Source organism: Staurois parvus, unplaced genomic scaffold (assembly GCF_062004578.1).
Source record: "Staurois parvus isolate SC_StPar_1 unplaced genomic scaffold, SC_StPar_1.0 ptg000760l, whole genome shotgun sequence".
NCBI classification, from domain to species: domain Eukaryota; kingdom Metazoa; phylum Chordata; class Amphibia; order Anura; family Ranidae; genus Staurois; species Staurois parvus.
In genome coordinates, this window is record NW_028318556.1 from 382,131 (window position 1) to 401,419 (window position 19,289).

The window sequence follows — 19,289 nt, forward strand, 5'->3', positions numbered from 1 at the left end:
AGGTGGTTGGAATCTGGTCTCAGAGGACAAAGGAGTTCTCCCAAGAAGTAGAGATAAGAAGAGAAGACAGAGAGAGAGGCAAGGGCCCTATTTGAGCCCAACAAAAAATCAAAACATACAATATACCAGAGCAGTAAACAGGACTTCACGTCATTCCGCATGCTGTTTCCACCAATACCAGCGTAACCGGGAATGGCAGGGGAGGGACCTGCCCCAGGGACCATTGCCGATTTGTTGAGGCGAGGAAGGGAGCCCCGCAAACTTATTCCCAACAACGGCTCCAGCAACCCGCCATCCACAGCAACGCTGAAATATGGAATCAGGCACATGTAGGAGTAAGGAAGTAGTAAAATCAGGCCTGTAGGTAAATTAAACAGTAACAATGAAACAGGTGATTACGAGGAAACACCTCAACATCAGAAATTACAAAAAATAAACTCGTGCTGAACAATCAGTAGACTCATACATTGGAGTGTGATAATATATCAGTAAATAGCAAGAGGAATCTTTCCAAGATGAAAATGAAAAGAAAAAACAAAAAAAATTGAAGACACACATCCAATTGAGCCAATCGGATCAGGAGTAAGGCTGGAAGAAGTTGTGAAGAGACCGATGGTTCCTCAGACCTTCAGGGCAGGCGAGATTTGGAGGACGCTAGATTAGTGCGTTGACGTTTGGGGGGGTCTTTGCGAGGACTGTGTTGGTCTCTGGGACCACTATTCCTACCCGCGGGATCTCCGTCCTTTAGGTGGTCTTGCAAATATTGGTGGGCTTCTTCAGGATGAACGAAAGATTTAGAATCCCCCGATGGTGCAGTAAAATGTAACGTGGCCGGATATGCAAGTGTGAACTTTATTCCTTTCTGGTAAAGAGTAGCACAGACTTGCTGGAATGCTTTCCGTTTACGTGATACTTCCTGTGAGTAGTCCGCAAATAATAGCAATTTGTGACCCTCAATTTGCAGAGAACGGGAGTTACGGAAAGAGGTGAGGATCGCTACGCGGTCAGCATAATTAAGATAGCGGACAATCACAGAGCGTGGCGCACGACGCTCGTTAGATGGGGGGCCCAGGCGATGAGCTCTCTCCACCTGGCAAGAAGAAGATAGGCCCAAAGCTGCAGGGATCCGCGCTGAGCAGAGATCAGGGAGAGAACCTGTATTAAAAGATTCTGGAAGACCCACAATGCGTAAGTTATTCCTACGTGATCGATTTTCCAGATCGTCGATTTTATCCATTATACTTTGCTGTACACGATTGGATTGTGAAGTGACCGCTTGCACTGAATGAACTTCATCTTCTAAATCCGATATACGCTGCTCAGCCTCAGATAAACGTTTAGAATGATCGCCTAAATCTTTCCTTAGCTGTTCAATGCCCAATGAGACAGCTCTATCTACAGCCTGTGTTATGTTTGGGAGCAGGATTGAGGACACTGCCTGAGCTATTTTAACATACTGGTCAGCAGTGTTATCAAGTGCAGAGGTGAGTGGGCAGGCAGTGTGGATGGTGAGGAGAGGCTCTGTCATACCTGCTCCCTCGTTGTTATCCCGCTCTGTGCCTGTGTCCATGCTGTGACAGGCATCGTCGGCCATCTTGGCTGCAGAGGGGGGAGAGCCGCATCCCTCCGCCCTGGCCGCCGACTCATGGCCGGACTGCGCCGGCAGAAGGTACCACTCCATGCTGGGGCCGCTGCAGGAAGGTAAGGGGCACCCCAGGACTGTATAGCGGGGGTCCCCGAGGCAGTAGGCAGGCTTTATAGAGCCGGGATCCCGGGAGCCGCGGGTCCCGCGAATTACAGCATCCGGCGCCGGAACCGGAAGTACCAGCACAGCTCCTTTAAGCCTCTTCTGCTCCTACTTCAAATGAAGGTGATCATATACCGCTGATCATTTCCATTTCGCCTAATGTTCTCATACTAGGGAAAATCTTATTCCTTCTCCACCTTAAATGCCTGGGACTCATCTCAACATCTCTGTGACGGGAGTCACTTTGGGTCCCATGGAACCCAGTTCAGTTTGGAGAGGTGGGGAGACCCCTGTCTCAGCTCCCCATATCCCTCTTATGTGTAAATCACCCTGGGTCTGTTAGGGGTACAGGGTGATCTGTCCTAACATTGTGTGGGCTTTGTCTCAGACTGTGTAGACATGTTTGGGAGATAGGTGGGGTGGAGGTTGTTGATTGTTTGATGTTATGAGGCTGCATCCCATTGTTCTATTGTTTTGGAGCAAATATGGGATGTATGCGTTTATGTGTATTAGCTTAGTGGGGGGGGGGGGGGTGTCTCCAGCAGCCCTCCCTCCTGATGGGACTATCTGCTGGTGTGAAGTTTGAATACCTGTGTGTCTCTTGTTACTAAATGTAGATTGCCCCGCCCTGTGTCATTATGCAGGGAGGGGGGGTTGTCCCCTGAGTGTGTATATCTTGTCTCTGTGTTCAAATAAAGTAGTCTATCTCCTGGTTTACTTCAAGACTGGTGTCGTCTAGTCTTGTATGGTCGGCTGTGGTGTCTGTTGTCGGTGTTGGGGGGGTGGAAGCAGTATTCTAACGGAAGTATTCAAGCACAGTCTGGGTCGGTTCCGTTATATTGGTGGCAAGCGGTGTGATTGTGCTTCTTGGTTTTGAACACATCAAAACCACCACTGGAATTCAAGATCAGGAAAGTAGACGTCGGTCACCCCAGTGGAGATATGGACTTGGCATCAGAGTTCCCAGGGCTGCTGCGGATCGTTCTTGCAACATACCCCAGGACTGTGTCTGCGGATAAGTACCTGGAGCTCAGGCAGCGGATTCAGGTGGTGCTTTGGAGTGGAGCCCTCCAGGTTGCTGGTATGTACAAGGGCAAGTGCTATCCAACCCCAGGGGAACGGGCCAGGGACCAATGGGAGTTACAGATGCCATCCCTGGGAAAGCGACCCCAGGAAAAACAGGTGACTGAGTTGGACAGGCAGGTCCAGCAGGAGATAGAGCTGGACAACCGATATCGGGCTCTGCAATGGCACGCAGAGCAGAAATATTTAGGGGTGACAACAGAATGCTCTCCGGAGGGATATGACTTTGGTGGCCCTGGATTGCTGTGGGAGAGCCTTACAGATCATTTTGTATTTGGCGAAGGAGAACCTACTCTTGAGGACCTGCAAGAAGAAAGAGAGGCTATGTTCGGTCTCACAGGGGTCTCAGAGCTTGGACCAGATCTGGAATACCAGCTGATGAAAGAACAGCATCTGGAAAGGGCATACAGGCAACTGCTAAAACATGTTCAGCAGCATGCCCAAGAATCGGCAGTGAAAATTCAGAGATTGCCGTCTCCAAACCTGAAGTGCTGACAAAAGGGCAGAGCTCTACCAGCCTCTGCCCAGCACTGGTAACATCTTCTGGGTTCCACGGACAGGAGATGGTGAACCCCTATCCCCAGACACCAGTTCCAGAGACTGGGGATTTGATTGACTTTTCTGCTGAGGAGGAACCAGCCAGTGTGCCTCCAGCAGAAGAGCTGGCATCAGGGCATGGCGTTGTTGACCTCTGCCCACAACATTTAGCACCGCAGGAGCTACAGGAAGAGGATGCAATTGGCACCTCACAACTGCAGCTTGAGCTCATGTCTGTGGATGGGACTTCGGTCTAAACTGAAACAACCCACATGAAGATGGTGACCGGAGCAGTCTCCTAGGCAGGGAGCTCTGTCGCCCCAGTACTCCACTGGGGCCCCAGAGACCCTACGGCCCTTGATGAGCACCCAGGGAGGGGTGCTGTGCCAATTTTGGGCCAATTCCGGAGCTCCGGAAATTGCGGGCTTCTCGCGTAAAATCGCCGCCGGATCGGGACGCCGCCGGACCCCTGCTGACTAACCCGCTCCTAGGGTGGACTGCCTGTGGCCCCTGGCCCTCTCCCATCAGCCCCAGGGGCAACTTCAGGCAGCCCAGCATTGAGCACAGGCTCAGCAGGCAGGCTCAGCAGCAGGCTGTATGGGACACAGGCTCAGCAGGCAGTCAGCAAGCAGACACCCCAGCAGGCTCCCTGGCCCTCTCCACCTGCTTCAAGGGCCACTTCGGGCAGCTCGGCAGGATCAGGTAGCTGTGGCCCCCGACAGGGCCCCGCATGGCACCACCATCTCTTGATTGACCCCCCTGGCCTGGTACAACCGCATCACCCGTGGACACAACTTCGCGGCCTGGCACGGCCGCATAGCCCGAGGCTCAGGCGCCCCAGGTCTCTACAGCGTCCCCTGCATCTGGGTAAGCCATCTCCATCTCCAACCACCTCCATCCCCACCTCTGCACCCGGGCAAGCCATCTCCATCCCGACGGTTTTCCCTGCGGACACCCACGGCCGTGTCACCGGGGTCACCCAACCCACGGCTGACGAACTTGACCTTCTGAGGCCTACAATGACACAGCCTGGACCTCTGTGACACAGCCTGGAATTCTACCTACAAGGCCTCATCTGAGTCAACTCACCTAACTCCATACCAGAGGCCAGGCCGGGATATGGTTCCCCTGCTCCCCTCGCATCGGCTTCTCTTCATCAGCTTCAAGGGACATAAAATCTACTTGAACCCTGCCTAGTAACTCTTCACCAAGCAAGCCACTAAACTCCAAGCAAATCTCCACAAAAGCACATACGTCCTCCCTCAAGAAATAGCCACGCAACGCTCCAGAACTGACCACTCAGACACCACTCACGCTGAAACCAGCCCAGCTTGACCCAAAGGAGAAGAACTCTAGCTTCAGGAAGATACTACAGGAAGATACTACAACAAGAAACGCTACTGCATGCTAGACAATCTTCAATCAAACGCCATCAATCAAACACAATCTTCAATCAAACCATCTCTCCACATCTGATCCCCACTCCCTGCACCTTTAAATGCCTCCTCTACTCCTCCTTTTCATATTCCTTTCCTGTGTTCCCAAAACCTCACTTCTTTGTCCCTCTGCTCCACCCAAAAACTTGTACATCTCACCCTCACTGCTCCCATCTCCCTACTACTGCTCTCATCACCTCCTGCTGATACTTCATTTTCCTGCTGACCCTAACACCAGGACTGGAAGGCATACGCACTCGCATACATCCCGCTCATATGCCACCTTCCTCCTCCTCCTAACCTCTGGGGATATCTCCCCGAACCCTGGACCTCCATTATTTCGCCCACACACAGGACATCCTCTTTCTTCTGGGAATCACCGCAATCCCCTCAATCTACTACCTGTCCCCTTGCTCCCCAAAACTACCCTCCCGTTTTCATGGAACGCCCGCTCCCGTTTTCATGGAACGCCCGCTCGGTCTGCAATAAGCTCACCTCTATCCACGACCTCTTCATCTCCGGCTCCCTTAACCTTCTTGCACTCACCGAAACCTGGCTCCAAGCAACAGATTCTGCCTCCCCCGCAGCACTCTCCTATGGAGGCCTCATCTTGACCCAGGCCCAGTGGTCGGAAAGGAGGCAGGGCTGGTCTACTTCTGTCACCACTGAGCACCTTTCAAGTTCTCCCTAACCCTCCCTCTCTATCTTCTTTTGAGACTCACTGCATCCGGCTATTCTCTTTGATCTCCCTGAGGATTGCAGTGATCTACCGGCCTCCTGGACCCGTGTCCCGCTTTCTTGATGACTTCGCCGCCTGGCTATTCTTTCTTTCCTCTGACCTACCCACTATCATCCTCGGAGACTTCAACATCCCTATTAACATCAATAACCCGGCTACATCCCAACTCCTCCATATAACCTCTTCTTTTGAACTAACAAAGTGTATACAGTCCTCCACTCACTCCGACAGGAATACCTTAGACCTTGTCTTCTCTCACCACTGTACTCCCTCACAAACCCCCCCTTTTCCCTCTCTGATCACAATCTCATCACCTTCACAGTCTCCCCGTCCTCTAACACTTTTCCCACCAAACAGCAAACAATTACCAGCAAAAATCTCCAAAACCTAAACCCGGCTCCCTTCTTCCACTCTGCAACTGACCAACTTTATGACAGCATCAACCCCCTGTCCTGCCCCGACTTGGCCACTGCTGTCTACAACAACTCGCTTTCATCCGCTCTAGACTCGCTCCCCTAACAACACGAAGCATCAGGCCTGACCTCTACAACCTTGGCAGACTGACCACACCCAGAATCTCAAACCACACAGTCGTGCGCTGGAGCGATTATGGCGTAAAACCAAATTCCACCAAGCGTTCACTCGTTTTAAATCTGCCTTCCTAACATACACTTCCTCCCTTCATGCTGACAAACAAGCCTACTTTGTCAGTCTCATCAATACCTTCTCTTCGAGTCCTCGTCGGCTCTTCTCTACCTTCTCCACCTCCACCACCACCCAGCGCCTCACTCACTGCCCACGAGATTGCAAACCACTTCCAAAACAAGATTGACGCAATTCGTAGGGACATCACCACTACACAGACACCCACCCCACTTAGCATTCCTCATACCATACCTCCCTCAACACTCTCCTCCTTTGACCTCGCTACCACCGAAGAGGTCCTCAAGGTCTTCTCAGAAGCCCGCCTCACCACCTGCCCCCTAGAACCTGTCCCCTCACAACTCCTTCGGTCACCCTCCTCCTCTATCCTATGCTCCCTCACTCACATCTTCAATCTTTCCCTCTCTTCAGGTGCCTTCCTCTCCCCTCTAAAGCACACGCATATCACTCCCATACTTGAAAAACCCTCCCTAGACCCCACCAACCTGAACAACCTAAGACCCATCTCCCTGCTGCCATTTACCTCTAAACTCCTAGAATGCTTAGTCTACAATCGTCTGAGCTCCCACCTCACTGACAACAACCTTCTCGACCCGTTACACTCTGGCTTTCGCCCTCTACACTCCACTGAAACTGCCCTTCTAAAACTCTCTAATGACCTAACTGCAAAAACCAACGGCCACTATTCAATACTCCTACTACTCGACCTCTCCACGGCTTTTGACACGGTTGACCATCCCCTCCTCCTCAAAAAACTACACTCTCTTGGCCTCAGAGACGCCGCTCTCTCCTGGTTCTCCTCCTATCTATCGCAGCACTCCTTCAGTGTTACCTATAAAGCTGACAAAATCATGTAGACTTCACCTCCGCAACATCTCCAAGATACGACCATTCCTAACCCCGGAAACCATTAAGCAACTTATTCACTTCCTTGTCATATCACGCCTCGACTATTGTAACTCCCTCCTCATTAGCCTACCTCATTGCAGGCTGTCCCCCCTTCAGTCTATCATGAACGCTGCTGCCAGACTCATCCACCTCACTAACCGCTCTGTATCTGCCACCCCTCTCTGCCAATCCCTCCACTGGCTCCCAGTTGCCCAACGGATAAAATTCAAAACACTATGACATACAATGCCATCCACAACACTGCACCAATTTACACATCCAATCTTATCTCTAAATATCACCCAAACCGTACACTTAGCTCCTCGCAAGACCTCCTACTCTCTAGCTCTCTTATCTCCTCCTACCATGCTCATCTCCAAGACTTCTCCAGGGCGTCACCCATCCTCTGGAACTCCCTACCCCAATCTATCAGACTATCACCTACTCTACTTACCTTTAGGCGATCATTAAAAACCTATCTCTTCAAGGAAGCCTATCCCGCCCTCTGCTAATACTGGAATCCTATACGCTTCCAACCACTCCATCCCCCACAGTTTTACCTATTGTACCACTCACCCCTCCTTCCTAGATTGTAAGCTCCAAGGAGCAGGGCCCTCAATTCCCTCTTGTATTGAACTGTATTGTTACTGTATTATCTCCCACTATAATGTAAAGCGCTCAGCAAACCGTTGGCGCTATATAAATCCTGTATAATAATAATAACCCCAGAAAAGGGTCTGGCATTGGGACAGGAGGATGTCAGCCTTACTTTGCAAACACTGGGGGATGTCCATCAATTCAAAGTGGATGAGACTACAGTCACCACCTGGATACCCCAGGGATGCTGGGCAGTCGGCCCAGATCCCTAACAGCATGATGGAGTCGGCCCAGCCACCCTGTCTTCTCTCCAGTGGCTGAGAGGACTTCAGGGAGAAGGACCAGTCCGTACTTCTCCCCAGTGGTGGGTATGTTCTACGAGAGAGGCAGAGGTTGGCTGGGTGAGTAATGCTTTGTGTGGGACAATTTGCTTGGGGTACTGTGTGGGTGCTGGCATTGGGGGACTGGAAGCACAGACTAACTTCGGAGTCAACCCGTTTGGGGTCTCCTCCTGTATTATTTCCCTGCCGATAGGGGAGATATGTGACGGGAGTCACTTTGGGTGGGGGGCCCATGGAACCCAGCTCACTTTGGAGAGGTGGGGAGACCCGTCCCAGCTTCCCATATCCCTCTTATGTGTAAATCACCCTGTGCCTGTTAGCGGTACAGGGTGATCGGACAGACATCGTGTGGGCTTTGTCTCAGACTGTGTAGACATGTTTGGGAGATTGGTGGGGTGGGGGTTGTTGATTGTTTGATGTTATGAGGCTGCATCCCATTGTTCTATTGTTTGCGAGCAAACTATTATGGGATGTATGTATTTATGTGTATTAGTTTAGTGAATACCTGTGTGTCTCTTATTACTAATGTAGATTGCCCCATCCTGTGTCATTATGCAGGGAGGGGGGAATGTCCCGAGTGTATGCAGTGAGGAACAGAAGTATTTGAACACCCTGCGATTTTGCAAGTTCTCCCACTTAGAAATCATGGAGGGGGCTGAAATTCACTTTGTAGGTGCATTCCCACTCTGAGAGACAGAATTTTTTTTTTAAAAATTCAGGAAATCACATTGCATGATTTTTAAAGAATTTATTTGTCTTGCACTGCTGAACATAAGTATTTGAACACCTAAGAAACAGCAAGAATTCTGGTTCTCAAAGACCTGTTACTGTGCCTTTAAAAAGTTCACCTCTACTCCACTCATTAATCTAACTTAGTAGCACCTGTCTGAGCTCTTTAAAGACACCTGTCCACCCCACAGTCAGACACCACCTACTACCATGGGCAAGACCAAAGAGCTGTCAAAAGACACCAGAGACAAAATTGTGGACCTCCACAAGGCTGGAAAGGGCTACAGGGCAATTGCCAAGCAGCTTGGTGAAAATAGATCAACTGATGGAGCAATTGTTAGAAAATGGAAGAGGCTAAAGACGACTCAGTTTCCCTCGGACTGGGGCTCCATGCAAGATCTCACCTCGTGGGGTATTACTGATAAGAAAGGTGAGAAATCAGGCCAGAACTACAAGGGAGGAGCTGGTCAATGACATGAAGCAAGCTAGGACCACAGTTTCAAAGGTCACCGTCGGTAGAACACTACGCCGTCATGGTTTCAAATCATGCATTGCACGGAAAGTTCCCCTGCTCAAGTCATCACATGTCCAGGCCCATCTGAAGTTTGCCAATGACCATCTGGATGATCCAGAGGAGGCATGGGAGAAAGTCATGTGGTCAGATGAGACAAAAGTAGAACTTTTTGGTCTAAACTTCACTCATCGAGGAAAAAGAAGGATGAGTTGCATCCCAAGAACACCATCCCTACTGTGAAGAATGGGGGAGGTAACATCATGCTTTAGGGGTGCTTTTCTGTGAAGGGGACAGGACGACTGCACTGTATTAAGGAGAGGATGAAAGGGACCACTTATTTTGAGATTTTGAGCAACAACCTCCTTCCCTCAGTCAGAGCATTGAAGATGGGTCGTGGCTGGGTCTTCCAACATGACAACGACCCGAAGCACACAGCCAGGATAACCAAGGAGTGGCTCTGTAAGAAGCATATCAAGGTTCTGGAGTGGCCTAGCCAGTCCCCAGACCAAAATCCAATAGAACATCTTGGGAGGGAGCTGAAACTCTGTCTTGCTCATCGACAGCCCCAAAACCTGACAGATCTAGAGGAAATCTGTGTGGAGGAGTGGGCCAAAAACCCTGTTGCAGTGTGTGCAAACCTGGTCAAGAACTACAGGAAACGTTTGACCTCTGTAATTGCAAACAAAGGCGTCTGTACCAAATATTAACACTGATTTTCTCAGGTGTTCAAATACTTATGTTCAGCAGTGCAAGACAAATAAATTCTTTAAAAATCATACAATGTGATTTCCTGATTTTTTTTCTTAAATTCTGTATCTCAGAAATCATGGAGGGGTCTGAAATTCACATTGTAGGTGCATTCCCACTCTAAGTGGGAGAACTTGCAAAATCGCAGGGTGTTCAAATACTTCTGTTCCTCACTGTATATCTTGTATCTGTGTTCAAATAAAGTAGTCTACCTCCTGGTTTACTTCAAGACTGATGTCGTCTAGTCTTGTATGGTCGGCTGTGGTGTCTGTTGACTATGTTCGGATGGGGAAGCGGTATTCTAACGGAAGTACTCAAGCGCAGTCTGCATTGGTTCCGTTACAGTCTTCTTCAGCCTCCCAACGCTCCCAATCCTCCAACAGAGGATGACCGAGGTCGAATTGTCCCGTGTCTCTGCTCTACCAACCAGTAAGAAACATGAGAATCCGGTCTCGCCAACAATCTAGACCTCCACAAATGCTCCCCACTAGACTTTCCAGGCTCTCGCCATTGTGACGGAAGTCTGATACCCTGGGTTGATTTTCCTCTCTAACAAGTGAAAGGGCGGAGTTCCCCCAGCCATTTTTATGGGGAACGATAGCATATTATACCAGTTTGGCAACATAGGTAATGTTGATCCAATAGTAAGTTGCTAATACCTCAGGGAATATATAGTTGCACTGTTTCATTGTTAATTTTTTTAATGCTGCATATTGCCTCAAAATAGCCAGCACAGGCTGTTTCAGTGAGTTCTACGTCCTATTCTGGCTCCACCTCTGCCTTTTTATTTAACTATGGCGGATATGGATTCAGATGACTTAGACCCTGTCATGGGTCCGTGTTTTTTCTTAAGGCGGTTTACCTGCCCATATGTGCTAGGTTTATTGGCATCATATTTACCCTATTGTGTGACTATATGTTGTTGTTTTTTTTTCTCTATTGCAGGAACTAGCCCTCTCTGAGCCACTATTTCTACGCATTCCCATTCCTTGTCTTTTTCTTCTTCTTCCCTCCACTATCCACCCTGGATCTCCTGCCCATCTGTTTGAGATTGGTCTGTTTCCCTGTAGAGTATGGAACACCGGGGTAAATGATCTCTGCTCATTTCTTGACCATGGCTAGTCCACCTATCATGAGGCCTGTCTCAACATTAACGCACAATGTCCAAGCACTTAATTCTCCAGTTATGAGACATAAGGCCTTTAACTACTTTCATTCAACTGGAGTGGCAATAGTATTTATACAAGAAACCCAATTCCCTACCTCATATTGGCCTACCTTCATACACAAACATTACCCCCCCCTTTTTTTTATGTCTCATGCCCCAGACAACACGTGTATTTTTAAGTGTCACCATCACATATCATTTCTAACCCTGAGAGCAGGTTTCTATTGGTACAGGGTGATTTGGAGGGCTCCCCAGTCACAATGTTGACATATTACGCTCCTAATTCGAATCAACTGAGTTTCTTCCAAACGCTATTATGAACATTGTCACCTCACTTCCAGGGTGTACTCATTTGGGTGAGGAGTCCTGTATAGCTTTAGACTAATCTTTAGATAAGACACACCCTCCACTTTCACAGGTCCTGAAACCCTCCAAGATGGGTACCAAGTTTGCCAAGTAATTGCACACACACGATTTGGTAGATGTCTGGAGGGAATTTAACATTTCTGGGAAGGATTGCACAGTCTTCTCACACATCCATTCCTCTTATTGACCACGTCCTCATGTTCTCCACTTACTTACTATTATGCACATCCTCAAAAATTGTGGAAACGGCTTGCTTGGACGGCCCCCTGTTCTGGTCTCCATCTCACTACGTGGACTAACATCTACCTATACCTGGCGTCTTAATGAATTGCTCTTCAGCAATCCAGCCACTTGTCTGGATACAGAATTGCAATTAAAGGAATACTTTTCTTTAAATGATCCTGCCCATACATCTCCCATGTGTACATGGGTGGCACACAAGGACGCGGTGCATGGAATTCAGATTCAATTAGTCGCTAGATATAAGAAGTTCTACGAATCAACTCTTAAAGAAAAAGTCCTACATGACTTGCTTAAGGCTAACAGGATCCCTGGGTTGACTTTACGTAGCCAGATAGATGCTGCCAGGGTTGAACTAAATGTATGTCTCACAACCAGAGCCGAAAAGAATCTACAATGGTCTAAACTACTATATTGTACTCTCAAGTTGACAAGCCTGGTAAATTACTGACGACTAAATTGTCCCCCAGACACCCTGCCCCCCATATCCCTAAGATTAGGAAGGCAGACGGCTCTTTCACACAAAATCCCAAATTAGTGTTGCAAGAACTCTCAGCTTTTTTTTTCAGGATTTATACACAAATGTTAAAGTATCCAGCCCACAGGACTTCAATGGCTTTATGGCCAATCTCCCCATTCCGCCTTGTTGGCGGAACACAGAGAGCTTATGGAACAGCCTATTACACTTACCGAGGTCTTGTCAGCCTAGTGGGTAAAGTTCCAGGCCCTGATGGCTTTAATGCATTATTATAAAAAATTCTTATCACTATTAGCCCCTCCTTTGACAAACTTTTTTAACACCTTTTTGGTCAGATTTTGGGTCTACTGGTCAATCAGAGCAAATTCGAGGCCACGAATGTCAACTTATTGGAAACATGGTACTGAGCCTTCAAGCTCAGTTTTCATTAATGTGGCAAATGGCTACCCTTTCTTATCTTGGAGTTAAGTTAAGGCGAACTACCCAACACTTTTTCATAAATTGTTGGAGGACATGAGGACCTGGTCTGATCACATCCGTGAAAATGACAGTTCTGCCAAGGATATTGTATTATTTCAGGACCCTACCTATTTCAGTATCAGTGGAGGTCCCAAGTCCGTTCCAAACAAAAATGTTCCATTTCATTTGGGGACAAAGGGTAGCAGGTTATAGCTCGTAACACTATCTACACTCCCAATAAGGACACGGGAGGACTAGGAGTACCAGATTTCCAAAAATACTATATTGCAGCTCAACTCGTTCAGCTCAGTCAATTTCACCACACACTCTATAAACCAGAGTGGGTATATATTGAAGTCCAAGCTTATTCCCCTGTGCCAATAGACATGGTCCTGTGGCTCCCTTTGAAACATCGAAGGGGCATTATGTGTCCTATGCTTTCCCATTCCATAGCTTTATGGGACTCGACATGCATACATTGGTCCCTCAGTTCCCCCCACACATCCGTGGCACCTCTCTTTAACAACCCATTATAATTGCCAGGTATGATACCAGCTCAGTTCCGCTGGTGGACAAATAAGGGCCTCTATCGAATAGGACAATTTATAGACCATAAGGGGGTACGTTCTTCATTATACTATATACAGGAAATGCAGAAGCCCTCCTTGGAATGTGTTCGGTTAAGACAAATACATCATTTTCTCAGCATCCTACTACAGAAGAATCCTGACCTTTCAGTTCGTACACAGTTTGAAAGCAGATGTATACAAGGTACTCTCACGAGGGACTGCATCTCTATGCTGTATAAATCCTTTGTCTCCCCTTTGTCAAAACTCCCCTACCAAATTGCTTGGGAATGGGATTTGGGCATATCTCCTGATGTGGAGAAATGGCGAACATGGTCCAAGCATGTACATAAAGGCATAACAAATGTTGGAATGGCTCCAGCTGCGGTGTCTCAACTATTGAGAAGGGAGAGACCCGGACACAGTGAGTAATCGCGATTGGGCTGAAGTAAGCATTAAAGGGGGCTGGGGGGAGTTGCACACAGGTTTTTTACCTTCATTTATAGAATACACTTCAATAAGCCATTTTAATAAGGTAGACACCATCTACAAGATGGAGCAGGCCTGAGCAGGGGCAACAGTCACCATTTCCAAATACTTTTCTACCGGGACAAACTGGTCATTACTTCAAAAATCAAATAAATATAAACTAATCATGAAGACCACTTGAGAATTCTTTGACCCACTGACCAGATCAACCTTTATGTATATGCATTCTCTTGCAAGATGAAATATTTGCTGATTCTTCTTGCTACTGTGCTGAAATACTAATCCCCAGTCCTGACCCCAACATCAAATAACCCTACGAACAATACCCCCCCAAGTCACTCCATCTCTACACACTAATGCCTTTACTTGATCCTAAACCCCCACGTTTTTATATTTCTCTACCTTTTACTCTATAGCACAAAGTCAATATACTTGAACGGAGCCCTATTAGTTAAGGTAAAAATATTCAGACCCACGCCTAATTATTGAAAACAACGTACAAAATGTTGTAACTTATAAACGTTAAGATTAAAAATATAAGTAAGTTGCACTTTTACTAAATGAAAATTAAAGGTCCAACCAACACTCCCACGTAGGGGTTCTTTTCCAGCAAATTACAAACAAAAGAAAATGCCAAGCCACCTGGCTCTTAAGGCTCACTCAGCCTAGGCTGTGTCCTTAGGTAGGGGTTCTCCTGATACTCCAGGCTCTCACTAATCTGAGAGTCACAAATTCCTCTAGTCCCCTGGACACTCTCCCAGTTGCCTGAGTTCTAAACTCCCAAGTTCTCGCAGTCTTCCCTGACTCCCTCAGCTAGCTCAATTCTCTTGGCCCAACGGCCTGGAACCTTTCCCACATAGAGTGCTATCTCGAGTGATTGCTTTGGTCTCTAGATAGGAGCATACCTCCCACCTGGGTGCAGCAACTCCAACTGCTTCTCTGAGCTGTTCTCAGATCTTATGTTGATCTTGCACACCTGTGCACTCACACAGGCTGCAAGAGTCAAGCAAAGCCTGGACACTGGATTAAAGTTTCCATCCCACAAAAAGACACTTTGGACCTTCAAGCATCCAGAACTACCAAATCCACAGAAAACATATAGCACAACTTTCTCTGTTCACTGAAAACATGCCAGAGCTTCTCAAATTGCACCTTTGAAAATCTCCAGCCACAAGAAATCACACCAAATTCCCAACTTGATTACTTGTGGCTGGAGGACCTGGGAATTGTGAATTAGCCCACAACATTCCACAGAAACTGCCCTACTAAAACTCACTAATGACCTACTAACTGCTAAAACCAACGGCCATTACTCCATACTCATACTCCTTGACCTTTCCGCTGCCTTTGACACAGTCGACCACCCACTACTCCTCAGTAAACTCCACTCCATCGGCCTCCGTGACTCTGCTCTCTCCTGGTTCTCCTCTTACCTTTCTCAGCGCACTTTGTGTCACATACAACTCCTCCTCCTCTGCTCCCTCTTTCTTTTGGGGTATCCCAAGCTTCTGTTCTTGGGCCCCTCCTTTTCTCTCTCTATACCTCCTCCCTGGACCAACTGATAACCTCCCATGGCTTCCAATACCACCTCTATGCTGATGACACCCAGATCTATCTCTCCACTCCCCAGCTCACCCCCTCCATCTCCTTACGTATCACAAATCTACTAAGCGACATATCAGCATGGATGTCACATACCTTAAACTCAATTTTTCAAAAACTGAGCTTGTAATATTTCCTCCTCCCCGATCCCCCACTCATGACTTTACCATTAAGATCAACAGCACAACCATTGGTCCTTCCCCTCATGCCAGGGTGCTAGGCGTAATGCTAGACTCTGACCTCTCCTTTGGGCCCCACATCCACTCACTGGCTAAATCCTGCTGCCTCAACCTCTGGAACATTTCCAAAATCCGCCCCTTCCTGACCAATGACACCACAAAACAACTTATCCACGCCTTGGTTATATCCCGCCTCGATTACTGCAACTCCCTCCTCACTGGTCTACCGTTACACAAGCTATCCCCCCTTCAGTCTATTATGAATGCTGCTGCTAGACTCATACACCTTACCAACCGAACGACGACTGCTGCCCCTCTCTGCTAATCCCTCCACTGGCTTCCACTAACCCAACGTATAAAATTCTAAATACTAACCACAGCTTACAAAGCCATCCACAACACTGCCCCTAGCTACATCACCAACCTCATCCACAGATACCGCCCAAATCGCCCACTCCGCTCCTCCCATGATATCTTCCTCTCTAGCTCCCTCATCACCTCCCACGCTTGCCTCCAGGACTTCTCCAGAGCCTCTCCTATCCTCTGGAACTCCCTACCACAGCATGTCCGGTCAGCCCCCACCCTGTCTGCCTTTAGGCGATCTTTGAAAACTCACTTCTTCAGGGAAGCCTACCCCACCTCCACCTAAGAACTGTATTTGAATCACCTCCGCCAGATGATCCCCCGCAGCTATCACCTTTTGTATCACCTCCCCCTTCCTTTAGATTGTAAGCTCCACGAGCAGGGCCCTCCTATTCCTTCTGTACTGAAATGTATTGTAATTGTACTGTCTCCCTTATATTGTTAAGCGCTGCGCAAACTGTTGGCGCTATATAAATCCTGTATAATAATAATTAGCATTGTGAACTGAAGTGGAATAACATCAACAGTATATTTTTTTAGATAATTGGGGGAAAAAGGAGTACCTACATTGACTAATTACGCAAATAGTGCTTTAACTATGGTGACAGTTCCTTATATGGTATTTGTGATCATTCTGCAAAGGTAAGGCATTTTGGAAATGTATGCATACCAAGCAAAATTCGATATAAATGGATTAATCTCAGGGATCCTTGAGACAAAATGGTTCTTTATAAACAGTACTTACCTACTATATACCAGTTTGAGAAATACCAAAAAGAAATAGACCTCTAACTTTGACCCCTAAAGCAATGGGAAACTATTCCAAAGTGTTAGTGATTCTATTATTAAACAAGAAAAGTTTAGAAACTGCATGAATTATTGCACAAGAATGCAGTAAGTCAGTAACATTTTTTACCTTTATCTAAGTGGTAGAGATAACTCTCTTGACACAAGGCGGCCAACAAATGCAGCACACTTGAGTAGATCTGAACTTTATCATCGCTGTTATCTTCCCAGGTATAATCCTCAATTACATTTAGAAGTCCTCTAACCAGGGACAGAACTCCCTGTTCCGGATGGTCCTGTAGAAAATACACACTTTTCAAAGCATTTACAAATAGTCTGTAAAACGGTGCAAACTGTAGGTAAAGTAGGTCATATGAGCATATGTTCTACAATAATAACTAAAGGCTTACTACACACTCTAAGAAACTTCTTTTTCTGAGTTACCTGAACTTCAAAATCTCCATATATTTAGACAAATTCATTTTTTTTTTTTGTTTTGCAAAACTTGCTTTGCTGTAGGAGACCCAACACACAGAGCATTCTAAAAATATAATATGCTGGGAACTCCACAAGCTGTAGTCTCTGGGTAGAAAAAAAAAAAGAAAAAATGTTATATCGATCTATATATATATATATATATATATATATATATATTTATATTAGAAGCTATACACTGAAACTATGCTTATTTTGTTTGATATAAATAAAACTATCAGGTTACCGACACTTACAGGGACAACCAGTAATGTGGAGAAAAAGTTGCTGAGGAACTCCAGGAGAAAAGCCTCACAGGAACGTATCTTTCCATCTACTATAATTGTCTTTGGTACATCAGCGACAAGGCTCACTGCAGCTTTGAAGAAGGCATCCGCTAAAGAGAGAAAAGCAATAAAATGGTCAAACGTAACTGCATTCAGTAATGTTTACTAGACATGGACAAGAAACCTGAAATCCTGGAGTACAAATGGAAGCACACTGTTAAAGTCTTTTGAGTCAAATTACACAATAGCAATGAATGCATTTGTGTACACATGTGCATACTGTGCTTGTGCTGCAGTTAAACAAACAAAACAAAACAAAACAAAAACACACCCACAAAAGAGCAATGTCTCCTATGTTGGGGCCTTTTCAAAATATAGGTACTTTGGCAATGTAGCATATCACAAGGAATAAAAAATATGGTGTAAATGAGTCCTCATTTATATACAGTTGATGTATACAGATTTGTCGATGTTCCTTTTGTTTTTAAATCAGACTTTTAACATTTTAGATAAAATGCAGTATAAACTGCGCTAAATACAACTTGGATTGGATTTAGTGGTAGAATTGGTTTGGTGTGAAACAAACATTTCGATAAATGCACCAAGTTGATTTACCTCCTTTGTTTTTTATATACTGATGCAATAGGAAATCAGATTGGTTGTTAAACAACCAAACTGTACAAAGGACGCAAAGGTGGATCAGGATTGTTCTTTTGTGATCCTGGTGATCAAATATAAAGAGGAACTGCTGACAAGACCTGTGCTTGCAATTTGTACTGTCTATATCGTGTTGTTTATGGAGCCACCTATTGGTTGTTTGCTGCAATTGTTATTATGTTAATATCATGTTTTTTTCAAGAAAGAAACAGGAAGTGCTTTATATTTGTTAAAGCGGAGCTCTACCCAAAAGGGGAAGTTCCGCTTTAAGGTTAAAGATTGGCACCTTTGGGGAGCGGGTACCTGAATTTGACAGGTACCAGCTCCCATTTCCGGTCCGATCAACGGAAGGTGTCCTCCCTCACTGTAGTCTTTTGGGACACGTGACAGGTCCCAGAAGACTACAGGACCATTCAAGAAGCACAGCACTACTCGTGCACGCGCAGTGGGTACCTGGCTGTGAAGCCGCAAGCTATCACAGCTGGGTGCCCACAGTGAAGATGCCGGCCTCCTGGAATACAGGATGGCCGGTGAAACGAGCTGCGGGGGACACACCACGGGACCGAGGGACAGGTAAGTGACTTCTTATTTTTTTGATAGGTCGAGTGGAACTCCGTTTTAATAAAGTTTCACCCTTACATCTGTGCAGAGCCATATTTGCTACCAGAAGCACACTAGTGAGACACTATGTTTTCCTCTCATACACATATGCTTGTAAATGTATTTATTGTTTGTTAAAGTTTATGGTATATTTGGATTACTCTGCTATATATTTGCTGTGGGATTTAAAGGTGGGCTCTCTCTCTCTCACAGAACTATCCACAGAAGTAAATTTAGTTTTGAAATGAAACTCAAAGCTGCTACTGTCAGTTTTGTTAACTAGTTGTCAGCTACAAGTCTGTGGGACAGAATAGTAAAAAAGCATACACAACACGCGAAGATAAAGGAGCTACATTTTGAAGGTGAAAGAATCCACACAAAAACTGTACTTGGGACTGTATTCCACTTTAGTTAATACATTATGGATCCAGATAGGTGTGTGAACATTTCACATCAAACTTCAGAAACTAGGTCTCATGTCTGGCTTCAGATATTAAAGGCACTCCAACAAATCAGTTTTGTAGGCCTCAGAGCAAGAACAGAAGGCACAAGCT

At 46.5% G+C, this 19,289-nt stretch overlaps 1 protein-coding gene across 1 annotated transcript in view; it reads right to left on the reverse strand.

Annotated features, from left to right (window-relative positions):
* LOC149444940 (VPS35 endosomal protein-sorting factor-like) overlaps window positions 1–19,289 on the reverse strand; it is a gene marked incomplete at its 5' end in the record, with an annotated part of 803,117 nt that overhangs the window by 265,773 nt on the left and 518,055 nt on the right. Inside the window, 2 exons of the mRNA XM_089654375.1 lie at window positions 16,848–17,013; window positions 17,449–17,588. Coding sequence (XP_089510501.1) covers window positions 16,848–17,013; window positions 17,449–17,588 — 306 coding nt within the window. The remainder of the gene's footprint in view (window positions 1–16,847; window positions 17,014–17,448; window positions 17,589–19,289) is intronic.